The sequence below is a fragment of the Notamacropus eugenii genome, chromosome 5 (assembly GCF_028372415.1).
Source record: "Notamacropus eugenii isolate mMacEug1 chromosome 5, mMacEug1.pri_v2, whole genome shotgun sequence".
Taxonomy (NCBI): domain Eukaryota; kingdom Metazoa; phylum Chordata; class Mammalia; order Diprotodontia; family Macropodidae; genus Notamacropus; species Notamacropus eugenii.
In genome coordinates this window covers 94,860,968-94,888,294 of record NC_092876.1, presented here as the reverse complement: position 1 = coordinate 94,888,294, position 27,327 = coordinate 94,860,968, and the positions used below count along the sequence as shown (strand labels likewise).

At 39.7% G+C, this 27,327-nt stretch overlaps 1 protein-coding gene across 2 annotated transcripts; it reads right to left on the bottom strand.

Annotated features, from left to right (window-relative positions):
- Positions 1-1,929: 1,929 nt before the first annotated feature.
- On the bottom strand, positions 1,930-27,301 carry LOC140504860 (heterogeneous nuclear ribonucleoprotein H2-like). Of its 2 annotated transcripts, none has more exons than XM_072610227.1 (4): positions 27,017-27,301; positions 24,269-24,316; positions 6,315-6,407; positions 1,930-5,352 (listed from the first exon to the last, which is right to left on the bottom strand). In XM_072610227.1, exon 4 carries the CDS (start codon positions 5,289-5,291, stop codon positions 3,906-3,908), a length of 1,386 nt encoding a protein of 461 aa, XP_072466328.1. In that variant the 5' UTR covers positions 5,292-5,352; positions 6,315-6,407; positions 24,269-24,316; positions 27,017-27,301; the 3' UTR covers positions 1,930-3,905. The 2 variants fall into 2 exon arrangements, with proteins under 2 accessions (XP_072466328.1, XP_072466329.1); XM_072610228.1 differs by lacking the exon at positions 27,017-27,301 and adding an exon at positions 26,728-26,835.
- Between the last annotated feature and the right edge of the window lie 26 nt (positions 27,302-27,327).

The window sequence follows — 27,327 nt, the reverse complement described above, 5'->3', positions numbered from 1 at the left end:
TGCTAATAGGCTATATTTCATTTTTTCTTTTCCCTACTTATTTTACCTTAAAAAAAAAAACGGGAAAATTAACTCTCTTGTCTCACGTATTTTCACTTACGAGTTCTGTAAATACAGTATTCAAAACCTAGGCTTTGATAAAGGCCACTGAGATTTGAATGGAGACACTTTGACCATGCATGAAACCCAAATTACTCTGCCTCTCACTGATTGGCCAACAATAAATCCCAGCCCAAGTCCCACTTGGTTACTGTTTGGCCTAAGATAAGTTGGAGTGTTAATACTGTTTCTGTTTTGGCCAGAAAAGCCTGAAGGTCTTATTCTCTGATTTGTTTTTGACTAGGTAAAAGAAATCATTCCCCTCATTCTTACCTAGCCTTAATCACTGAATAGACATTGCATCAGACAAACTAAAACCTGGGGAAGACCTTAGTTTTAAAAAGGCCAGAGTCTCCCATTGCATTCTGGGCCATTTCTAGTCATGATTTATTTCATGCCACTGGGCCAAGATGGCTTTGCAGGAGAAAATGAGGCTGGTGACTCTGTACTCCCCTGCCTCACTTAAATCCAATTTACTTGCAAATTCAAGAAATCACCTTCATGTCACTGGTCTTCTGGGAGAACAAAAAATGCTAGCATTCAAGTAAGCAGAATTGGCACAAATTTGTACAATCATCTCTATTGTAATATATTGTCTGATGTATACAGAAAAATATTAATGCTTTGTGTAAGGACAGTTTTCACTTATAAAATTTCATTGATATATTTTTTTCATCATTTGAATTTTTTCCCAGCATTCTTCCAACATCGTCTCCTACAGAACCATTTCATGTAACAAACAGTATTTATTATGGGGGCGAGGGGAAATGAGAAGAGAAAAAAAAATCAGCAAAACTGATCAATACACTGGAAAAATCTGAAAATCGGCTATGTACTACGTACCATGTACTACATACCCATGGTCTACATACCTGCAAAGGTGGAGTTGGGTGGGTCTTCTCAGCTCTTTTTGGGGGTACATGCTTGTTACTTAGTTTCACATTTCATTTTGATTGTTTCATGGTCATTCTTTTGTCAAAAAGTAGTCCTAAAATTTGACTTGAAGAGTATGTAGAAGCAAGCCTGGCTGGCTTTCCTAGTACAGCTGATTGCCTTCCATACAGCTCTCTCTTAGAAAGAGAGAAAAGCAAGAGAAATGGGTTTGAATCTCAGCACCTACCCATCCCCAAAGAAACAGTGAGTCTCTAAGGGTTCACACCACCAATCTTTTTACAGCAAAATGTTACTAGCAAGTTGTACCATGTCTGTGTCCATGGATCCCTGGGGTTTACATCTGTCATTAGTAAGGGGCAAGAGATGTGCCTCAGTTCAACCCACATTGGCAAATCTAGGATTTCCAGCTGAGGAACAATCTGTGGACCCCCTGGGATGAGAATGGGGTATATACAACCCCAGGGAAAGGAGGCTCACAGTGGCCAAGTCAGGGGACCTGGTCAATGGTGTTGCTGGTCAAAAGGTGCTGACACCAGTTTGGTTGAGGTGGCTCCTAGCCAGGAAGAGGTTGACCAAGCAGACACTATTTACGGCTGGAGTCTCTGAGATGTGGACTGACTAATCATGCCTCTGGTTGTTCCTACCAGGTACTGAATGGTGAGCTAGCAAGCGCAGTTGTAATCATGTGGTTGACAGTGTTTGCAGAGATTTTTGGGATCAATACTGGTATGACAGGTGACATCAACAGGTATGGAGTAGTTTACAGTCACAGGAGCTATGGTCATATTGGGCAGGGACAAGGTGCAAGTCATTTTTTTTTTTTTGTCCTATTATGTATAATAGTGTTGGTGGGATGAGGAGGTGGGGCTAACTATCACTGCAGTTCCTGACACTGGTATGTTTCCTATTTATACAAAATCAGTCATAGTAATACCATTAGCTCAAACACAAAACTTTTATTTAATGATAAGAAAATGAAACAAGAATAATTGTAAAATCAACAATGCACAAGATAAGAGAAATACAATATTGATCACATCACAGTCCACATGCTAAACTGCATCACATTCTCCTATTTTAGCAGTGGGGGAGATGGAGCCCCCGCAGAGAAATCTAGCAAGGAGTCACATAAACAAGGCCAGCTCATGTGTATGGGACAACTTACAACTCTGTGTTCATTTTCTTCACGAATATTCTGTGCCACAAAAATGCTGCTTTTCTACTATTGTTTTTATGATCCCCCCCTCCCCGTTTTCCTGCTAGACAAATCAGCATTTTACAATGACAATTTCTTTTAACCTCACAATCACTCTTAAAACCAGTGCTCAGTGTTACACTATTAAAGTGATAAGAATTTCCCTTAAATCAGAGAACTGTCATCTTCCTCAGGATGGATCTCATGAGCAAGAGGCAAGCCCAGCTATGTCCTCTCTCATTTGGATTCTGCCTCATCCAACCCAATGCCATCATTTTATTATTAGAAAAATCAGTTTTAAAAAATGGAGAGTTGGCTGGGTTCTGCATCTACTCCATCATCTTGGATCCAACCCCTCAATTTTTGAAAGTTTAGTTAACAAATTTCACTCGATACAACATACCTACAAGGAAATTCCAATCCAATAAAAGATGTAAATCAATGCTTCACACTTTAATATAAACACCAAGACCAACGTCCTAGAATATCCATAGTTTCTGAAGTTTGTCCTCATAGACTTAAAAAGAAACAAACCTTAAATGTGCCTTATATGATGGCAAAGGAAATAAACTAGAACCTGACATTTATTTCCCTTTTGAATCAAACAGTTGTGCTTTTTTTAAATTGATGTCAACTGTTGGAGGGAATATGAAAAAACTGAGCCTGTTAGTGGAGTTACAAACCGATCCAAACATTTGAGAGAAAAATTTGAAATTGTGCCCAAAGCAATTGTGCTATGTAATTGCGTTTCTTTTGTCTCAGTAATACCACTACTAGGTCTATATCACAAAGAAATCAAAGAAAAAGGAAAAGAACTTGTATGTCTAAAAATATTTATACCAGCATTTTTCATGGTGGCAAAGAATTAGAAATTCAGGGGATGCCCATTAATTGAGGGATGGCTGAACAAGTTGTGAGATATGATTTTGATTACTATTGTGCTGTTAGAAATGAGGAGTAGGATGGTTTTATAAAAATCCTGGCAAGACTTTTATGTAGTGACATAAAATGAAGTGAGCAGAACCAGGGGAACACTGTACATAGTAAAAGTAACGTTGTGTGATGATCTACTATGAATGACTTAGCTCTTCTGAGGAATACAATGATCCAAGACGATTCTGAAAGACGAAAATTCTTGTCTATCTGCAGAGAATGAATTGAGTTGGTCTGAATGCAGATCAGAGCATGCTTTTTAAAATCTGTTTTCTTTTGTTGTTGAGTCATTTCAGTCATGTCTGATTCTTCATGACCTGCTGTCTTCTTTTGTAGCATGGCTATGGAAATATGTTCTGCGTGACTGTGCATGTATAATCTATAGCAAATTAGTTACCTTCTCTATTGGGGTAGGGGGAAGGGAAGGATGGAAAGAATTCAGAACTCAAAGTTTTAAAATTAAAATGTTCAAAACTGGTTTTTTTAACATGTAGTTGAAAAAATAAACTTATTTTTAAAAACCATGTCTCCCAAAATGCATTTCTGGCATAAGAGTAATATATAACAGAACTGAGATTGCTTTAGCCTCAACACATCTTTATTCAGCTTGCTTATATCAGGAATGAATACTTTCCTGTGTTCTAAAAATATCTAACTTAAGAGTTAAAAAAAAAACCAATTCTGATTACAATAATGTTAAGCATAAACCATAAGCTTGTATTGCAAAGCGTCATTTTTATTTGTTTTTCTTTTTTAAAAAGTTGACTAAGGATCAATAATCAGGCTATATTACTGATTCACTTCCTGTAGTGGACATGCCAGGTATTTCTTCCATTCTACTCATTCCCATGGATGCAAAGCTCCCCAAGTTGTTGTCGCTGGTGTTCACCTCTCCTTGGCTCTCTATGTAATTTGCGGTTGAAAAATTGCTGAAGTTTTCCTGTAAAACTTGGTCACAGTTGCTCATCTGACTACTGTAGGCTCCTCCATAAGCTTCATTCAACTCCTGGCTCGATGGACTGCCATAGCTAGACTGGTTTGACAAGCCCATGCCTCCCATCATTTGGGGATCATAAGCTCTACTGTCTGCTTCGGCAATAGAATACAAGAAGAGTTCTATGTACCTGTGCTGCATATTTGTTTTGTCTTTTGACATAGCTGCCACAGCATCTTTATGAGTAGCAAATTCAACATCTGCTTCTCCAGTCACTCTGCCATCAGGTCCAATCTCAATGTATGCTCCCACAGGCTTGAGTGGCGAGAAAAAATCATAGATATCATTTTCAGTAGCTTTGTAAGGTAGTCCTCTCATGTGTACAAAATGACCTGCTGGATTCTGGAAGGTAGACCAGCTGTCTCCATAGCTATGACCAGCCATTCCTAAATAGTAACTGAGGTCTCTTCCAAAGTAATACTCATTACTATATCCATTGTAGTCGTAATAATCTGTATACCCAATTTTATAGGCACCACACCTCATTCCTTCAATCCCAGCTCCTCTACCAAGACTGTCATGGTACCTGCCAGCCTGAGGTCTATCATAAGGACCTGGACGATGCCTAGTCATTAGTTTTTGAGGAGTATCATAATAAGTATGTACTTCTGCTTGGCTGCTCTTGAAGATTTCAATGTACCTGTGCCCCATTCTTTCCTTGTGTTTCTTTAGAGCCTTTTCAGCTATTTCCTGGGAGGCAAACTGCACGAAGGCTTCCCCACTATTCCTCCCGCGAAAATCAACCAGCAACGTTATTCCATTCGGCATAATTTCCAACCCTGAAAAAAACTGAATTATGTCTTCCTTGTTGCAGCCAAATGGGAGTCCTCTAAGGCGCACGTAGCAATTGCTGGCAGTGTCAAGGCTATTTGGAGCAGTATGCTTCAATGCCCAATCCATTTCAACCTTATTTGACTTGAAAACTTCGACATATCTGTGTGCCATAGTCTCTCTATCCTTCTTCAGTGCCAGTTTGACTTCATCTTCAGATTCCAGTTCAACAAATGCTTCTCCACTTGGTCTCCCCATACTAGTATAGATGAAATGGATGCCTGATGTCCCATTTAGAATTTTGCATTCTGAGAAAAAGTGTTGGACATCACTGGCTGAGCATGACCAAGGCAAACCCCGGACCTTCACTACGAAACCTTCTTCTCCTTTGGTGCTCAGCATCATCTTGCCTAGTCAGCAGCAGGAGCTTGATATGTGACTGTCTTGAGATTTGACTTCAGTGTATCTGCAAAGAAAATCTCTATTACTTTTTAAATATTTTCTCAACTTCCTTTTCTTATGTTATTGATATATCTAGCATTTCTAGCACTATAATACAGCAGTGGTGATAATAGACAAATTTGATTTTTCCCTTGATCTTACTGTAAAGGCCTCTAGTTTGTTCCTTTTTACATATAATGCTGACTCTTGGTTTTAGAAAGCTAGTAAATTATCTCTTTAAGGAAATATCCACTTATTCCTGTGTGTGTGTGCGCGCGCGCTATACTACAGGTCTGACATTTCTGAAATTGATGTCAGTCCAAGGAGTAATGGGAATTGACCCTCTTTTATCATCTATTACCACTAAATCTGACCCATTCTTTTTTCTACTGGACCTGCAGCTTCAGTATAGACTAGGTTCTTTGGCAAAAATGGTAGTTGTTTCAACCTGCTTCAGGATACTATAGCTTTACTACCATGGAGGGTTTTGGTTTGTTTGCTTGTTTTTTGTGGAAAGATTTTTTACTTACAAAGTAAGGAGTGTCCAATTAACCCAAAGACATTGTATGATTTTTTAAAGGACTCACCATTCCACAAAAATACTGTTAAGAGAATTTTGGAAAGCATTTGGGCAGACACTAGGTTTAAGCCACAATTCACAACATAACATTTTATAGTTTATCTATCATTTATCCATTAAAAGTAATCACATCCCAAATAAATTTGAAGTCCAAAGGAGGAAATTCCTCTCAGAGGTATGAAGAGAGGAAGAGATTATGATGAATTATTGTAGATAAAGTAGACACTTTTTATTACATAAAATGGAATTTGGAGCTCAATAATAATTAGAATTTACATAGTACTATAAGATTTGCAAAGTACTTGACAAATATGATCTCACTTTTATACACACATCAATACTGGTGCTATCATTATCTCCATTTTACAGCTGAGAAAACTGAGACATGTAGAAGTTAAGTGACTTACCTGGAGTGATACAGATAGGAAGTGTCTGAGGCCAGATCTGGACTTACTTCTTCTTTACTCCAAGTTCAGTGCTCTTTCCCCTGTACCACCAAGCTGCACAACCAAAATTAATGTAGTTCAATTTAGAAGGGAATCAGTACCTTGGGGAGGGGGTGGGAGGGTAGGGGAAACTTTGCTAGAAAGTTTTTCTGATGAAGGTCAGAAATCTAAGATACTATAGAATTGACTCAAAAGTATAAGACTAAAAGTCATTCTCTAAATGATTAAGGGACATGCATAGTAATTCTCAAAGATAAAGATCAAAGTAATTAACAGCCATAAAAAAAAGTTCCACATCACTAAGGGAAACTCGAATTAAAACTTTAAGAGTCATCTAATTAGTAAGGATGACAATAAAAGACAATGAAAATGGTTGGAGTGGTTGCAGGAAAACAGGCAAATTAATGCACTATCGATTGAGTTGTAACCTGGTCTAACCATTCTGGAAACTATATCCCCAAAGTCATCAAACTGTATATATCCTTTGGCCCAACTGTATATATACCCCAAAGCAATAAAAGATGGAAAGGATACACACACACAAACAAACACACACACACACACAGTGTTATTTTTCACTCTAGCAAATCCTTGAAAGAAAGTCAAAACCCATCAATTCAGGAATGGCTGAAACAATTATGGAATATGAAATGGAATGGAATGGAATATTATAGTGTAAGAAACCTGGAAAGACTCATGGAGTGATACACGACAAAATGGGCAGAACTAGGAGAATAATTTAATAATTACAACACTGTTACAAAAAACTGACAGATTTAAGGATCTGTGCAATGAGCAGTCATGACTCAAGAGTAGCAATGATGAAGCAGGCAACTCATTACCTGATAGAGATGTGGAGGACCTGAAGGGCAGATTGAGACATGTATTTTTGGACATGGCCAATCTGAGTTCGTTTTCTTAACTTTGCTTACTTGGTTCTATGGGGAAAATTAGAAGAAAGAAGAGGACTAGAACCAGTGATGCTAAACTGGAGAAAGAAAAAGGAAAGATAGAAAGAGAAAATGAAAAAGAAATTAAAGAGGGCCCTTGTACCATCACACACAAAACGGATACAAGAGAATAAAAGGTTTCAAGAGACACAAAGAGTACAGCTTCAAAACTCATTTTTACAATTTATTATATACCTCTGAAAATAAAAGCCAGATGAATTCAATAGAGATATTTGGTTTCATATGTAATCCCTTTAGTGTTCTTCTCTGTATTTAGAAATGTTTGTGCTTGTTAGTGTTTGTAAAATTGTGAATAACACAAAAGGTCATAGCTAAAATCTAGATTTCCAGGTCAAAGAAAAAATAGTGCAAGTGGCTGTAAAGAAAGAATGCAAGTGACAAGGACCCACAAACTGGATCGTGGAAGACTGTGCTGCAACTGATGAGAAGTGTTCCTATGAGGAGTGAGGTGTCTGACTCTGTACGACATTTACCCAAGTCTGTAATGCTCTCCTTCCTTGCCTCTATCCACTGAATTCCCTGGTTTCATTCCAAATTCAATTCTAACGTGCTACTTTCTGGATCACCTTTCCCATCACCCCTTGCCCCCTTCCCTCAGTGATTACCCATCATTTACATACCGCATATTTTCTGTATAAATAATTGTTTGCATGCTGTCTCCTCCATTGGAATATGAGCTCCCTGAGGGCAGGGAACACATTTTTGCCTTTCTTTTAATCCCCAGAATCTACACAATGCCTAGCAGATGAGAAGAGCTTAACAAATGTTTGTTGACTGACTGCCTACTGTATGTATAGGTTGGTACTGTCAAGGAAAGCAACAGGCACCAGACTCCACCTCAGGACCACCCCAAGAATTCAATTGCAGCCAATCTCACTAGCCAAGATAATTCAGACCATCGTAGCCATGGATCAGAATGAAGATATTACTCCTCCTGTGAGTGAGTGTAATCTAATTGGAGTATCAGGCAAACCCCATGACAAATAACCTGTCTCTGTATGATCCCATTTGATACTTTCAACTTTGTGAGATCACATATCACAAGTATCAAAATCCCTGTTTAACAGATGACAAAACTGAAGGCTGGGCAGATCAGTTAACTGAACCATGGTCATGAAGCTCTAATCATGTCATAGGCACTGATTCAAACCCTATATCTCCAACTGACTCCAGGCCATGTTTCAATATTCACAGACGTGATGAAAAAGACACTTCCCTAGGAAGAAACTCACCTCTGCTGTCCTGCTAGACTTCCTGGTCAGGAACACAGCTCCAGATGAAGTCTAGGCTCTGAGCAGAGATCTCTAAAAGTCAGCCAGTACTGGGCTTTTATACGCTTTTCTCAAGATCTCCTACCTTTTCCTATTCACATTAATAAAGTGTGAATCGCCAACCTCATGATGAGTGGGACAGTAGAAAAAAAAATCCTTTGTCCTCCTTCACAAAGACCAGCCCTCAGTGCTTGGTTCCCCTACCTTCTCTGTACTCTAATCTCATTTAGCTACACCTAACATAGCTGCCACTTTGAGTACAATCTAGTGTTCACACCTCAGAAATAATGAAGAGGAATTGCATTCCACTGACCACTTGATCACAAGTCTCCTAAGCACTTCCTAAGTGTAAAGCTAGAGGAAGGCTCCAGTTCTTATTGCAGTGACCAGATATTTTTACTGAAGAGTAACATATTTCTGAAAGGCCTGACAACAGGATCTCAGCATCTAAGCAAACCAACCTGAACCCAAACTTCATTTTTTCTGATCTCTGCAACTGACAATTACTATCAACTGGGGGAAGGTTAAATGTATCCACAGTATTCACTGTCTCTGTAGCAGGGAAGTCACAAAAGTCATTCAGCACAGCCATGATCTCGAGCAACAAGGTGCTAAAGAGACAAACAGAAAGAGAGTGGCTTCCCCAGCCTCAGGAATAGTCCACGACAGGGATACTAAAGTAGAAATCTGAATTTCAGGGTTAGGCTACCGAATGTAATCTAAAGAAAGGAAGTTCCCTGAAGTATAGGCATCCAAGGAATTATCAAGAAATAATGTGAATGCACATAAGCAAGGTGTAGCTTTTAATAAGTGCAATGATCATTTCAAGCCTGAATACAGGGCAGTGGCTCACACTTGCCTTATGCCTCATAACAACCACATTTCCATATCACTGAGGTTTGCTAAAGGCCCTTCACATTTATGATTTCATTTGCACTTAAACCTGTGAGGTAGCTACAATTTAACCATTTTAATAAGCTGAAGGAGGTTAATTAACCTAAGTACCTTGATCTGGTTTTCACAAGTAGTAAATGTTTGAAGCAGAACTGGAATTCAGGTGTTCCTGAGACCAGCACTCTATCACCAACATGATGCCTCAAAAATTTCCTCTGCTTTCTTTTTTTTAAATTTTCTTTTCATTTTTTTATTTTAAAATTCATTATTTATTTTTAACATTCTTTCTAAATTCTGAGTTCTAAATTATCTCTCTCCTACCCCTCCCCAACTCACTCAGAAGGCAAGCAATATATCAATGATACATGTGCAAAACACACCTTCCTGTTAGTCATATTTTTTAAAAAGCAAGAAAAATAAAGAAGTGAGAAAATTATACTTCAGTTTGCACTTGGAGTTTATCAGTTCTCTCTCTGGGGCTGGATAGCATTATTTGATCATGAGTTCTCTGGAATTTATTGGATGGATCATTGTACTGATTAGAGTTGACCATCATCACAGCATTGCTGTTAACTGTGTACAATGTTATCCTGTTCCTGGCTCTCTTCATTTTGCTTCCTGGGTTCTTCTGAAAGTATCCTGCTTGTCATTTCTTATAATCCAATAGTACTCCACCACAATTATATGCCACAACTTGTTGAGACATTCTCCAATCAATGAGCATCCCTTTTGATTTCCAATTCTTTGCCACCACAAAAAGAGCTGTTGTAAAGCATTTCTGTACGTTCCTCTTGGATCTCTTTAGGGTATAGACCCAGTAGTGGTATTTCTAGTCAAAGGTTACACAGTTTGATAATCCTTTGGGCATAATGCAAAATGTTTTGCAGAATGGTTAGACCAGTTCACAAGTCTACAACTATTTGTTATTGTACCTCTTTTTCCCTTATCCCCTCTAGTGTTTGTCATTTCTGATAGTATGAGGTAGCACCTCAGGGTTGTTTTAATTTGTATTTCTCTAATGGTGGGTTAGCGCATTTTTTTCATATAACTATAGATAGCTTTGGTTTCTTCTGAAAATTGCCTATTCATATCCTTTGACTATTTATCAACTGGAGAATGGCTCTCATTTTTATAAATTTGACTCAGTGCTATACTCAGTATATATCTGAGAAATGAAGTCTTTGTTAGAGAAACTTGCTTTAAAATGTTTTAAAATTATTTCATTGGCTACAATACATTTAGCAAAATATTATTCCCTGATCTCTTTTGATTACGTCTGCTGCTTTTGCTTTTTCTGAGATCACGATTGCTATCTCACTTCTTTGTAGTTTTTTACTTTATATTTTTCCTGATTACATGTAAAAACTAGTTTAGCATTCTTTTTATCAAATTTTCATTTCCAAATCCTCTCCCTCTCCACCCCCCCCTTCACTCCTCTATTAGGAAGACAAGAAATTTGAACTAGATTATACATGTGTAGTCATGCAAAACTATTTCCTCGTAAGTTATGCTATTAAAGAAAACACAGACAGTGCAAACCTCCCTCCACTGCCAAATAAAGAAAACACATCTTTGATGTGCATTCAGACTCCACCAGCTCTTTTTCTGTAGATGTTTCATCATATGTCCTTCAGAATTGTCTTAAGATAATTGTATTACTGAGAACAGTAAATCATTCAGCAGATTATCATATAATATTGTTGTTACTACACAGTGTTCTCCTGGTTTGCTCATTTTATTTTCCGTCAATTCATGTACATCTTTCCAGATTTTTAAAAAAGCATTCTGGTGGTCATTTCTTAAAAGAAAATAGTATTCTATCACAGTCATATACAATAACTTGTTTGGCTGTTCCCCAATTAGTGAACATCCCCTCAATTTCCAATTCTTTGCCATCACTAAAAGAGCTGGTATAAATTTTTTTTGTACCTATTTTTGCATTTCCTCTTCAGGATACAGACCTAGTAGTGGAATTGATGATCAAAGGATATACAGGTCCTTTGGGCCTAGTTCCAAAATGGTTGAATCAGTATACCACTTCAATAGTGAATGTTTGAATTTTCCCACATCGCTACCATTTACCTTTTTGGTCTTATTAGCCAACCTGATAGGTATGTGGTGGTAGCACAGAGTTGTTTTAATTTGCAATTCTCTAATCAATAATGACTTAAGAGCATTTTTTTCATATGATTATGGTTAGCTTTTATTACTTTGGCTGAAAACTTCCTGTTTATATGCCTTGACTATTGAAGAATGGTTCCTTTTTTTACAAATTTGACTCAGTTTTCTGTATAATTGGGAAAATCAATTCTTTATGAAATTTACTGTCATTTTTTTCACAGTAATGATTACTGTATATTTCTCTCTCTCCTATTTTCCCCATTTGTCCTATTTTCTTTCTTTTCCTTTCACTTGGTCCTCAAAAATGTTCTGCTTCTGACTTTTACCTCCCCAAATATACCCTGCCTTTTACCAGCCCGAAACATCTTCTCTTATCCCCTTCCCCTGCTACTTCTTTTATGGTAAGATAGAATTTTACACTCAACTCTGTGTTATTCTTCTTTGAGGCCCCTCCCCTCCAAATTCAGTTGAAAATTTTAGATTCCTTTCAAGCCCTTTATTTGAACTTTGTATGTCTTCCTGTTTCAAGTTTACTTCTTGTAAACAACATTTTGGTGGATTCCAGCTTTTAATCCATTTTGTTATCTGCTTCTGTTTTATAAGTGAGCTCATCCCATTCAGTTATGATAACCACATATTTCCCTCCATTCCATTTTCTTTGGTTCCTTACTCTCTTTTGCTTCTAACCACTGCTTCCCTTAATCCTCCTTCCTCTTCATCACCCTCCTTTTTTCTTATTCCTTTCCCCTCCTATTTCCCTGTTAGGTAAGTTACATTTCTATACGTGTGTGTGTGTGTGTGTGTGTGTGTGTGTGTGTGTGTGTGTGTGAGGGAGAGAGAGGGGGAGAGAGAGGGGGAGAGAGGGAGGGAGTAGGGCAAGGCAGGGCAGAGAAGACTGTGTATGGGCAATAGAGTTGTCAATCAGCACCATCTGTGCCAAGTGCCAGCAAAAGGTCCTCTGTAATCTCTTTTTGACCAGTGGTCCAACATTGTCCAGTATGTGGACTCTGGATGGAACTTCATCAGACCTCCAAACCAGTCTCACAGACTTCTCCTGCCATCCTTGTAAGTTTTCTTAGGCTGGAAAAGTATCTCACCATGACTTGTTTGCTCTGCTGCTCCAAAATTTGATTTGAAGAATTATTTTAAAGTTGTTGGGTGGGGAATATTGGGAGAATTCAGCTGGGTGGCTACCCCTAATCCACCACCTTTGCTCCACATGCACAACTCTCTTGTAAGACTGTCCTGAATGTGGCTCCCATCACCTGAGTTTGCCTCCACTGTTTCACCATTTTTTCCATTTTCTACCACTTCTATTGGTATGTACCGACAGCTGCTTGGGCCCTCACCAATAGTCTCTGACACCTAATTACTTTCATTCTGTTAACTCAAGTCTAGTCAAGGCATAAACATTTAGAAAGTGTCTACCGTGTTCCAAGTATTATGCTCAACACTGTATTAAGTGTGAATTACTGAATGAGCACAAGCCTTGCAGGTGTTTCTCTCATTCCCTTGAAAAATAAGAGCTATAACCATTACACTATAGTTTGATGGAGTAACAATGTAGAAATATCTCCAATAATTTAATGGCCTAACATTATGGCCCAACCCCATGACAGGATGATTTCATCCGTTGCTGTAACAACTATTAATCAATTGATCAATTAATATTTATTAAGTGGGCTTCCCTGTACTAGGCTCTGTGCCAAACCCTGGGGACAGAAAAAGAGGTAAAAGACAGTTTGTACCCTCAAGGAGCTTAGTGAGGGAGATAAGATGAAAATACATATGTACAAAGCAAGTGCCAAGATATGAGGAGACATTCTGGGTCATTTAACTCTCCAAATACCAGTGGGAAATGACTGCGTACAACCAGAGATTTATTTCTTTGGTGTCCAAACTCCACTTGTCTGGTGAGTCCTGTGGCTTTCTCCCTATTCCAATGCCTGAGCTCTCATGTTGGTCAAGCTTGCTATTTTTTTGTGAGGAAAACTCCAGGACCCCATTGGTGAGCTGGCTCATCTTAGATCACTTTGGTAAGGATATCCTTTCTTAACTGCACACCTGTTTTGTTTTTAAATTTAGTTTTCAACATTCATTTACACAAGATTTTGGGTTCCAAATTTTCTCCCTATCTCTCCCTTCTGCTCACCCCAAAACAGTGTGCATTCTGATTACCCCTTCCCCCCAAATCTGCTCTCCCTCTTGCACATCCCACCCTTCCCTTATCCCCACCCCCTCTATTTTCTTGTAGGGCAAGATAGATTTCTATACTCTACTGCCTGTATGTCTTATTTCCCAGTTGCATGTAAATACAGTTTTTAACATTCATTTTTAAAATTTTGAACTCCAACTTCTCTCTCTTCTTTCCTCTCCACTAAGGCAAGAAATTCGATGTTATATATGTGTAGTTATGAAAAAGACTTCCATAAAAGTCATGCTGTGAAAGACTAACTATATTTCCCTCCATTCTATTCTGCCCCCCTATTTATTCTATACTCTTTTGACCCCATCCCTCCTCAAAAGTATTTACTTCTAACAGTCCCCTCCTCCCATTTACGCTACCTATCATCCCCCTACTATCCATTTTTCCCCTTGCCCCCTACTTCCCTGTGTTGTAAGATAGAGTTTCATAGCAAATTGAGTGTGCATGTTATTCCCTCCTTAAGCCAAATCTGATGAGTAAGGGTCATTCTCTCTCACCTCCCTCCCTTCTTTCCATTAAAACAGCTTTTTCTTGCCTCTTTTATGTGAGAGATAATTGACTCCATTCCATTTCTCCCTTTCGCCTCCCAATATATTCCTCATCCCTTAATTTTATTTTTTTTAGATATCAACCCTTCCTATTCTACTCACCCTGAGCCCCTGTCTATATGTATAAATCTTTCCAACTACCCAAATACAGAGAAAAGTCTCAAGAATTACAAATATTATCTTTCCATGCAGAAATGTAAACAGTTCAATTTTAGTAAGTACATAAGTAAGTAAGTACATAAACCTTATGGTTTATCTTTCCTGTTTACCTTTTCATGATTCTCTTGATTCTTGTGTTTGAAAGTCAAAATTTCTCTTCAGTTCTGGTCTTTTCATCAAGAATGCTTGAAAGTCCTCTATTTCATTGAATGACCATATTTTTCCCCTGAAGTATTATACTCAGTTTTGCAGGGTAGGTGATTCTTGGTTTTAATCCTAGCTCCTTTGACCTCTGGCATATCATATTCTAAGCCCTGCGATCCCTTAATGTAGAAGCTACTAGATCTTGTGCTATCCTGATTGTACTTCCACAATACTTAAATTGTTTCTTTCTAGCTACTTGCAGTATTTTCTCCTTGACCTGGGAACTCTGGAATTTGGCTGCAATATTTCTAGGAGTTTCTCTTTTTGCATCTCTTTCAGGAGGTGATCAGTGGATTCTTTCAATATTTATTTTACCCTCTTGTTCTAGAATATCAGGGGAGCTTTTCTTGATAATGTCTTGGCTCTTTTTTTTGATCATGGCTTTTAGGCAGTCTCATAATTTTAAAATTGTCTCTCCTCGATCTATTTTCCTGGTCAGTTGTTTTTCCAATGACATATTTCACACTGTTATTTTTTTCATTCCTTTGGTTTTGTTTTATAATTTCTCGAGAAAGAAATAAAGTCATTAGCTTCCATCTGCTCCATTCTAATTTTTAAGCAATTATTTTCTTCAGTGAGCTTTTGGACCTCCATTTCTATTTGGCCAATTTTCCTTTTTAATGAGTTGTTTTCTTTTGTGGATTTTGTTTTTCCTATTTTGCCAGTTGCATTTTTTAAGGAATTGTTTTCTTCAATCAAATTTTGTCCTTCCTCCATCCCTGCACCCAAGCTATTTACTCTCTTGCATACTGCTCATTGCACTTCCCAATTTTTCTTTTACCTCTTGTATTTGACTTTAAAATCCTTTTTGAGCTCTTCCAAGAAGGTTTCTGGTTCTTCAGATCATATTCCTGCCCCCCTCCACCTTTGCTGTTTCAAATGGAGGCATTATGATATTGCTGTCCTCTTCTGAGTTTGTGTTTTCATCTTCCCTGTCACCACAGAAGGTTTCCAAGATCAAGGTTCTTTTTTCTTCCTGCTTTTTCTCTTTTGCCTGTTTTGTGGTTTTTAAAGTTGAGCTCTGCTCCTGGGGCGCAAGTGACTCTCTCCCAAGCTTCACATTCTAGGTGTCAGTAGTGGCCTGGTTACTAGCTTTGTACATTAAGGGCTCAGGTGCTGGCAGGTTGCTCGCTGTATTGGGGTGGCCTGGTTTGGTCATGCCTGTTGTTGCCTGGTTTCTAGGGTAGCAATTTGTCTTCTCTGTCAGGTTTGGAGGTGTGTCAAAACTAAAGGGCCTCGGCTACTGATCTGTGCTGTGACTAAGAGCCTCATGCTGGCTTGCCTGGACACCATCTGCATTGAGCTATGCTCTCCTTTTAGCCAAATAAGAGAGATGTTTCCTGAAATCCTTCTAAGTTTTCTTAAGCTGGAAAATTGCTTCACTCTGATTTTTTGTAGGTTCTGTCACTCCAGAATCCATTTAGAGGCCTGATTTAACATTGTTGCCAAGGCCAACTGGGAAGAGCTAAGGCAACTTTTGGCTTCTCTCTACCATCTTCACTCTGCCCCTTCATTTACAATTTCAACTGATGCTGAAGTTCTATTTAGGAATTGACTTGCCTTTAGGTTCAAATTCAGACCCTAAATCCTAGGTGCTTTCTGTCATATCTCAGTGCTTCCCTAAAGCCTAGTACTAATCTTAATAAGAGGAACTCTTTATACGTATATAGCTCTTTCGACAGACCTAGCATTTATAATATTTTTATTGGTACTTTTTCCCACATTTAGAATCTGGGATTTCAGTTAGCAAATCCACAACTCCCCTCTGATTTATCACTTAAGAGCACTGTACTATTATTTTCTTTTAATTGAGAAAATATGTAACAGGATTGATCCTCATTTCAGTAATATACTTTGTTGGATTTACAGACTTCATTTAAAAAAAAAAAGGAAACCTCCCTACAGGGATCTGTGGTTCACAGTTTGGGAACTATTGCCCCAGCCCTTATCTTTCCATCTCATCCACAAAACTAGCAAGAGAGACTGTCAAATGACTTAATTCTAGCTGTACTAGTACTATGGTTATCCCTTGAAGGAAATGAGATTAGACTGGCATTATTTATCTTTAATGAAGTGTAATGGGAGCTAAAAATCTTCCCGCCCCTTGGTAGATCTCAGGTGGGACTACTGAGTTAGGCTTGATTAGAGGAGGCTTGTTTCCTACAAAGGCCCACACCTTTTGCTGATTGCTAATGAGGCACTGAGTCAAGACGGCAGAGAGTATATATATATTCTGAGGGGAGGTTTTCTTTGAGGCTTAGTTTTGGAAGGTTTGTGGGAAGCTGCTAAGCAGTCGCTGGGTTTTGAAAACCCAGATGTTGGTGCTTCCCTCTCTGGTAGCTATGTTTGTATGTATGTAATGGTCAGACAGCTGGAAGCCTGTGTGTTAGTCCCTGTATGTTGAATGTAATTAAAATGATTGTTGACCCCTCAAAAGCTGCCTTTCCTTTTATAAATGCAGATCTAAGAACCTGTGATAGCAGCCCCCTCATGTATATCGGGGTGCTTACTGATACACCAAGGTAGCTCTTGATGATCTCCATTTCCCTTTTTAAATTCTCCAAATTCATCCCTTTAGTTCTAGGAAGTCATTGTAAAGTTCTTCTAGGAAATGATTTCATCTACTCCATCAATTAATAATCATTCATTAAGTACTTACTATTTTCAGGTACCATGCTAAATTTCAGACTTCAAAAAAAAAAAAGGAAAAACAATCCCTGTCCTCATGGAGTTTACATTGTAATACAGTACATAGCATGCATAAAATCAGATATATAAAAATATACAAAGATTAGATGGAAGATACCTTATAGGAGAGAGCATTAGCATCTTGGAAGAATAGAAAAGCTTTCTACAGAAAGTAGTGTTTGAGCTGAATCTTGAATGAAGTCAACTTTAGAATAGAAGAATTCAAAACAACACAAATAACCAATCATTTTTCCAGAGAACTCATGATAAAACTGCCACCCACCTTTTGTCAGAGTTAATAGACTCAGGGGAGGAGACTGCAACCTAAACTTTTTGGACACAGACAATTTAGGGATTTGTTTTATTTGATTATGCATATTTGTTACAAGAGTTTTGCTTTTGTTTTTCAGTTGGCGGGGTGTAGAAAATACAGAGAAAATAGATTTTTATTAATTAAAAAAACTACTTTTTGCATGCAAAAATAAATTTCTGTTGTGTACACTTTTTCCCCCCATCTATGCACTGTAGGTACTTTTTGAGGAGGTAGGTGGGGGATGGGCGCCAAGAGAGGTACTTAAGAAAAATCTGAATTTATTATAAACTTTGTTTAGCTTCCTCACCTGGTCTTGTTGCTCCTATCTCTACTTTCTATGAGCTTATGCTTTTACTCTGGTTCGAAAACTTCCCCTCATTCAACACTGAAACCCCTTTCTTCACACTCTTCAGACCTCTGATTCTCCCACTGGGAATACCTTCCTCCCTCTCTCTTATCAATCCATTTGTTTCTTTTCCTTTCCTACCCCATAAGACATTCATCCCCTCCAAAAAGGTTTCCTGATTAACTCCACTTAACTCTTATTATTGCCTACCTCCCCCTACCCCCTACTCCCCCAGGCTTAACTCTTCTCTACGTCTGCCCAGATAGCATTCATTTTTCATCTTTTTTACCCTGTAACATGCTGCAGACCAGAACACAACTGAATGTAGGGGAAGACACGGGAATTTGATAACCTGTTTTCTTTCTAGTCCAACCCCTATCCCTGAGCTGCTGAGCACTGACATGATCCTGCCTTTTTACTGCCTTAATTGATCACTGGATTGTCGTAACCCTCAAAGATCCCAAGAGACAAGTCTCCTCCTCTCCTGGGGCTCAAGACTGAGCTCAAGATTACTGATAATTAGATTCTGAAAGACACCATAGGTCTATGACCTGGGAGGGCTGAAAGAACTGGGGCAGTAAACTGATCCAAGATCCCCTTCGAGAAACAAAAACAGAAGACCGTGAGAGTCCCATCTATTGCATAAGGAGACGTTTGGATGCTGAGAGTAGGAATGGAGTTGGAGAAAAGCATTAGGGAACGGATTACAACTGGACCCTGATGAGTTGGAATGAAATGTGTTGGGTCTCAGAACCACAAACTCCACAAATAAATGCCTGCTGACTGACACAAACAGTTACATAATTTGTAGCTTTGTACTTTGTTCTGTGTCTTGGGGTTGCCCAGACAGGGAAGAAGGTGTGTCTCTCTAGTCTTTACTGTTCCCCTTTCCCAGGAGACTCAAAACTCTCTCCATGTCCTAGTCTGGGTCTGGTGGCAAATAAACATGGCTCCACAGACTGGTCTGGTCAGAATTCAGGACAACATTTGGGTTGAATAAGTGGGAACGGTGAATACATACATGTATATGAACATATTTATAGATATGTATATCACATGCATGGATGAGTGTGTTAGGAAAAGTGTATGCAAATAGGAGTGTATTTAAATCATTCAATGTGACATTGTATGAGAGATGACAGACAGATGAGGGGGAGAGTATATGCTATGTACATGTAGAGATCTCTGTGTATATGTGAACATGTAAATATATTTTCTTTCATGGTGTACTAGAAATGAACAGAAAGGGGTCAGAAACATACAAGTCATTATTGGCAACTAGGAAACAGCTTCCTGACCTGGGGGACCAAGAGCAGATGATAATGCTGGAATCAGAAGCAGGGTCAGTGCCAACGTCAAAAAACAGTCTAAGGGGTAAGTGAAAAGATTTGGCCTGGAAGATGGATTGTTTTTCTTCTGTCTTTGTATCTCAGTGCCTAACACACAGTAGGTATATAATAACTATTTGTAGAATTGAGGTGGATTAATAGGGCTTCAGGTTTAACAATTTATTCAGTTTAGTGTGGTCAGATCTTTTGGATGTGTGTTTATGTTTATACTGGGCCATGTAGAGCCAGTCCTTTTTTCAAGGTCCTTCTAAATCTGTAGCGGATGTTCTTAAAACTACTGCTATTACAATGTTTGTCAGTGATGGCAGGTACCATTTCTTTCAAGGGGTTCTCCCCATCCCAGACCCACAGCACTTAAAGTTGTAATGGATCAATGGGATCAACCTAGCAACAAACATTTACTCAGCAGTTACTATTTGGTAGGGTCTGTAGTGCTTGCTGGGTATATAAATACCAACCCTAAAATGATCCCTACTCTCAAGATTAAATTCTAAGCCATATATGGATAGAGGGCCACAGCAAGGAAATCATATGTTTCCAGCATGAACAGTTAGGATTTTTTTTTAATTGGAGCAACAATTATCCAACTACTCAAGCAATGTTCTTTGAGGCCCCTCAGGAATCCAGCTAGTTCCAACTCCTTCATTTTACATAAAAGGAAACTGAGGCCCAGAAAAAAATAAGTAAAGAGAGTTAGGCAGCATTAGTGAGCTCTTATGACTATAAATCTAATGGTTTTTCCACCATACTATGCTACTCTCTAGCTCAGTGAAGTGATGATGATAGTAAACCTCCATTACCTGATTCAAAGGCATGAAGGTCATATGGGGAAAAGCATAAATGTCTCAAAGTATGAGGGCATGCATATGGATGGAATGTGTGATTGCATATACAAATATATACATATGCGCACACATATGTTTACATGTATGCATATAAGTGCCCAACTGCAACATTCTAGCTACTGGATCATAACATTACCACGACTACCACTACACTATTGTTAATTAACAACTGATGTTTACATAGGAGTGAATGACAATCTAGGCTGGAAGTTCCTCTCATTAAGTTATTGCCATTATCATATGAACAATAAGAAGGGCCTGTATGGCTTAGGTCACTGGTTTCTGCTCATTGAGACACTCCCATTTATTCATCTACTACGTATAGCGTTGCCTGCTTGTGTCTCTTATTGTTCACGCTATGGCATACCTTCTACTGAAATGGTATTTTAGGGCATGAGTGTGGGATAAAGGTTAAAGTGACAACAATATTTTGAATGGAAGCATTTAAAGTAGAGGAATGAACGACTATTACATACAACTCCACGGCACTGAGGAGAGGAGAACCACTTCTCTTTGTGAGGGTGGGTGGCATTACTCAAAGATCCAGTAATTTCTGTCTGAATTGGCCCTGGACTGCCAATCATAGAGAGGAGCATGGTAAATCTTAATATGGAGATCAGAGAACAGAGTAGAATAAAACTCTAATGACAAACAAACAACAAGAATGTTTCATCTGAGTCATCATTACCTAGGGGAGAACAGACTTGGTGTAGCAGGTGAAATGGGGGAGACAGGACAGAAACCAAAGGAAGCTGTCTTGGTGACAGTGTCTAGGATAGATTGATAGCCATGTCACAGGGAGGAAATATCAACGCCAATCAGGATCACTGATGGGCTTCTAAGAGTAACATGAGAAGGGTCCAGCCCTTGGCCACAGATCTCATGACTGACACAACAGAATACCTGAGTGACAAGTGGTACCTTGAATTCTCTGTGACAGTAGCACATGACAGAACCCATTAGACCTCAATGGGGAAAATCAGACATAGGACAGGTTTCCCTACGTTGGCCCTCCTGGTACGTATATATGTGTGTAGGTGTAGATGTATGTATGTCCCTTTTTTTTTGAATGGTCTGAAGCCAGGCCTGGGTGTGTACAATCTATCTGTATTTCTGCAATAACCTTTTTCTCAATCCTAATTCTTCCTGACTTCCCTGAAGTGTCTGACACTTCCAACCTCCATTTCCCTTCTAGATAACCTCTTTCTCCCTCGCTTCTAAAACACTGCTTTCTCTTGGTTCTTCTTCCTGCTCCTCAGTCTATAACGAGTAACTACCCTTCTGTCTCCAATTAAACGTTGAGTGTGTCCTCAGGTTTTCTCACTTCCCTTCTCTCTCTACACTCATACTCTCAAAGATCTTAATAACTCCTATGCATTTAATAATTTTTATGCTGATTTCTTATATGGGTGTGTATCACCTAAATAGATCTATATTTATATCCAGATTGAGGGGAGGTTATAAGTTGTCAGGGCTTGTGGAAAGATGGAAATTAGTGCATGTGTTCCATATGGGATTGAACCTCTCTCCAATGTATCTCAGGTTTTTGGATGAGAAAACTTTTCTTTCAGATGATGAACCGGGATGCACTCTGCATTCTACTGGAAGATTCTTGGTGGCCTCTTCTTTCCAGGGAGTTAGGGTATTAGTCTATTAGTTAAAGTTTCTATTATCCACACAGGCTTGAATGAGAACCAAGGTATAGCTGATCTCAAAGCCTAACTACTGTCTAATTACTCCCTCTCTACTCCTGCCCCCCTGTATTCCCCAGGGAGTTTCAGAACCCGACTTCATTATAATGACTGCTAGGTCAGGGGAAGAGTGACATAAACTGCTCCTAACCATACTGACAATATTTTTGTATGATAGACATGTGTACTGCCTCATGTTCTTGTTAATATTCTTGCGTTTGCTGCTTCAATGGGTGGACTTTTGATTTTACCCTATTGTTTGTACTTTTTTGGGGGAGAGGGGACCCACAATAAAACGTAGAATATTAAAGCAGTAATAGATGAGAAAAGGAGCACTAGACAGGCAGCATTGGAGATGGGGTCAGGGGAGATCTGGCTTAAATCCTGCCTTTGACACTATCAGGGGAGGTACAAGGAAAAGACCTCTTAGTAGTCAGAGGATCTCTTCCACCTAGTAAATCTCTTCTCTCCTGGCACTTTATCCACTGCACCACCTGGCAGCTGTATTAGGAGGCCCAGCTGTAGTACGTAGCCAGAAAGAGAGCTGGAGAGTTGAAGACTAACTTAAGTGGAACTATGCCACCTGATTAGAAGGTGCCCATGAGGTATGGCACCCAACAGTGAGAAAAATTGGCAGACAGCAGTGTACTACATCTATCAATGACACTTTCAGATGCCATTGGCAGGTCTCAGCATTGCTAATGTTAACTACCCCTCAATACACGTGCTCTGGTTATATATAATCTCCAAGTATATATAGCCCATATAATATCCCTAGGACATTCTACTTCTGAGAGTGTAGATTTGTAGGGGAATGAGTTTGTCTCCATTTACTGGTGTCAAACACAAATAGAAATGGGTGCTACTAATGCGTACATAAGGATTGCCATTTCTTAATTTTAAAATATATTATCAACATTTTATTATATTTAATTCATTTAAATATTTTCCAGTACCATTTTAATCCATTCCAAACTATACTCAGGAGTGTTGTGCACTGCATGTAGCCTGAGGGCCACATTTTTGACACATCTACTCTCTGTTACTTCTTGGTGTGACTCGGAGTTAAAGGAAGGGTATTATTGTGATGGCTAGTAAAAGTAAACATATTAATGACATAGGAGTCGTGAGCTACAGTGTGCAAAGTAGCATGAACCAGAAAGTCTCTAGAACCCAGAATGGCTTTCTGGAGCCTGTAAATATGGATGTAAATGTATATTTTCATGTATGTCAGGATTTATGTATATATGTGTGTGCATGTGTGTGTATACTTCATGTCCATGCTTACGTATGCATGTATGTATAAGAATATTCATCAGTCAACAAATATTTATTAAGTGTCTATTATATGTCAGGCACCATGATAAGCACTGAGGACATAAAAAGATGTAAGACAGTCCTTTCCCTCACAGAACTCACCATGAAGTTGGGGAAATTTGCAAACCAATACGTACAAATGAGCTACATAAAAGCTAAACAGAAAATAATTAAGAGAGGAAAGCATTAAGAGGTGTCATGAATACCTTAGTCTAAAAGATGGGGGCTTTTAAGGACTTAAAACAAGTTGGGGAAACCAACAGAGGCAGATGATGAAGGAAGAGTTTTCCAGGCATGGGGGACAATCAGAAAAATATGCCAAGAGCAAGAACAGTGAGCCTGTTTACTGAAAGGCTGAATTGATTTAGTTGTAATCAAATAAGGCCATATTCAAGAAACATCAATTAGATATACTTAAAAATGTACATTACTTTGTAGAAATCTAACTACTATGTACTTCATAATTTCAAAAACTGAAAACTATTTGTTACTTTTAAAGTTAACTAACTTTTCAATGACTTTGTTGTGTTGACCCCCATAAACTTAGAACTATATTCTGAGAGTAGCTGCTGTCAGGTTAGCTCTTATGGCTTACTGATGTTCGAACTGTGTTGGCCAATCTAGGAGGATTATTTCATTGGAACTTATTTTATTTCTCTGGTATTTTAAATATTTTCTTCATCAATAAAGTCTGGCACTTCTCTTTTACCTCTAACATCAATCAATACAGTGTAGGTCTGACTATTCCACCCTATTACTAAACAAGGGTACTGCCAGTATTTGTCTGACTTGCCCTCCTGGGAGGTATGTTATCTACTATAACCCACAAGACTTTAATTCCCTCAATGGCTGGGGAAATGGTCCAGGTTCCTGCAGCACATCTTCTTAAATTTTACTAGTAGGGGACCCATTAATAGAGATTCTGAGCTATAGGATGACAGAAAGAAAACAAAAAATGAGACTAGACTTCTACAGTGACAATGGTTACTGACCTGAGGAGGCTAGAAGAACTGGAAGGGCAGGAACTAATCCAAGATCCTCTGTAAGAAAAAAAAAAAAATCAGAAGAGAATGAGAGACTCATCTGGTACATAAATAGATAAGTGGGAGATTAAAGTAAGTAGATTTCAGTTTGGGACCTGGGGAGTTGGAATGAAATGTGCCAGGTCAAAGCACCACAAACTACACAAATAAAGGTGTGTTGGTTGACACAAACACAATAATATAATTTTTAAACTTTAAAAGGCTAAGTATATGAGATAGTGAGTCAATTAAACAATGGACATTTATTAAACATTGGTTTATGTGCCAGTCACTCCTATACTACTGATGTGGAGAATCAGGAGGAAACGAGACAAGAGAGAGACAGACACAGAGAGACACAGAGAGAGAGAGAGAGAGAGAGAGAGAGAGAGAGAGAGAGAGAGAGAGAGAGAGAGAGAGATATCTGCAGTCTGATTGGTTACAGAAGATTTCCTGAAGGCAGTGGGAGGATCTTCCGCATTGTCCAGGTGGTGGAAAGGAGAGACTCTAGGACCCTCTTGTCTCCAGCTAAGTAGAAGCTTGTCTTAAACGTTATTTTCCTGTTGGTTTCTGTCCTTAAATTCTAAGATAAATGTGGAATTCTAACTTTTTTAATAATTAACTTCAGATGTTCATACTGGAGACTGAAATTAAGTGAGCAAAACCATGCAACACACACCAGGGCTCTTATGGGAAGTTTTAAGTGCATAGAGAACTTGTGATTTAGTGTTTCCTGGTAAGGCTGAACTAGTCTGGGAAACCCAGTGAGAGATGGGATCACACATATCACACAACTGTTTCAAAGATACTACTTCACTGTCTCCACTTTAGAACTTTAATGGATTACTCTGGCTATTTCTTGTTTCTTCTCTCCTCCCTGATCAAGGGAACCTGAATATCAAGTCCTAGACAGAAGGAGACATAGGCACACAGAGGGTGTAGAACACTTCTGACCTCTCTACAGACCTATGACATTACCTTTTGATAATGACTCATTAAGGTTTTGGGCAGCTAGCTGACACAATGGATAGAGCACTGGACCTTTGGTCAGCAGCAAGACTCATCTTCCTGAGTTCAACTCTTGCCTCAGACACTTACTAGCTGGATGACTCTAGGCAAGTAATTTAATATTGTTTGCCTTAGGTTCCTCATCTGTAAAATGAGGTGGAGAACAAAATGGCACACCACTCCAGTATCTTTGCCAAGAAAACCCCATACGGGGTCATGAAAAGTCATGAATCAACAACAAAAGGTTACTTAATTGAACCAAATTCTTTTTCATCCTTGATACTGTGCATGGCATCTGACTGACTTTTTGTTATTCAGCACTCATTTTCAAAAAGCAAAGAACTTCTACCCCTGCTCCCAGAGAATTGTCTTCAATTCAACATTCTTATCATGCTCTTTTCAAGACATTTTCCTTGTGCTCAGATACAATACTTGATCAAAGCTTAACCTATTTCATTTCATCACCTCCTTCCTCCACTGGTCCCCACCACCTCACTTTCTCCTTTCCTCAGCTGAAACCACTGCTGAAATCTCCTCCATTATCCCATTCTCCCAGATCTCCCACCTGCCCTTCCCTCAATTCCTTCCCCCCATCTATTGCCTTCTCCTGAACTTCTCTTGCCACCAGAAAACTCTCATGTCCCAGATGTTCCTCCTCTCCAGCATCTAGTCACAGTTACTGAACTCTACCTCTCCCATCTGGATTGTTAGAAAGAAGCACAGAGGTGGCCCTCCCTCCCTATCTCAGCCCTGTATCCCTAAATCTAAATTCAAAAGTCAGAAATTGTTAGATAATTAAATACCTGTGACTGCTCCAAACGCTGGGCTAAGTCCTAGGGATACAAACATTAAAAAATTATAGTGCCTACCCTGAAGACGCTTACATTCTGTAGAGGAAACTACTTGTAAACACCAAATCCATACAGAGTGAACCTAAGGCCACTGTGGTCTGGGAGAAGCCCTAAAAGAGGATTCCGAGGAAGGAAAGAAAGAAGGGAGCGAGGGAGGGAGGAAGAAAGGAACTTTGGGGGCCTCGCAAGGGGGAGAGGGAGTCCTCCCCCAGCTCCCTCAGCCCCATTTTCTCCCACATGCTCGGAGCCAGCTCCCAGGCTCAGGTCCTCCCCCGACTTCCTGAACTTCTCTTGCCACCAGCGAACTCTGCTCACGGCCCAGAGCTTCTTTCCCACATCAGGGGCATTTCTGAACTCACTCCTCCCATCCTGAGAGTTAGGAGGAAGCATTTAGGGGCCCTCCGTCCCCCTCTCAGCCCTGCGCCCCATATCCCCAAAGGATCCTCCAATTCTAAATTCAAAAGTCGGAAACTGTTAGATAATTAAATACCTAGGACTGCGCCTAACACTGGGCTAGGTCCTGGGGATAAAAACATTCAAATCTACAGCGCCTGCCCCGAAGACGCTTACCGTCCGTAGAGGGAAACTACCCGTAAACACAGAGCCCGTACAGGGCCACTATACGGTAATTTTGGTCGGGGAGAAGCCCTAAAAGAGGAACCCGAGGAAAGAAAGAAAGAAGGAAGGAGGCAGGCAGGAAGGAAGGAACCTAGGGGGCCGCGCCAAGGGGAGGGGGAAGCCCCAGCCCTCCGGCGGACCCTGGGCCCTTCCTGGCTCGCTCCCCCAGCTCCCTCGGACCCGTCTCCTCCCCGATGCTCAGGGCCAGCTCCCAGGCCTTTTGCTCCCCAACAGAACTGACCAGCAGATCCGCCACTTTTGCGCGATCGGCCCCTTCCACGCGGCCGCGGGGTAGATAGTCCACCAGGAACAGCTTGAACGTCTACAGCTCCTCCGACGTCAGGGGCTCCAAGCGCCGAACCAGCCAGTCTCGGCCATCGTAGCCCCCTGCTGCCCCGCCTCAGACTAGGTGGGACTAGAGCAAACAGAAAGTGAAACTGAAATGGTCTGGGGCAAGCGGCGTCATCAGCGGGGTCTAGGCCACGCCCCCGGAGCTCGGAGCCAATGAACGAGGACAGGGCGGGGCCCGCGGGGGTTCGGTCGTTTCCGACT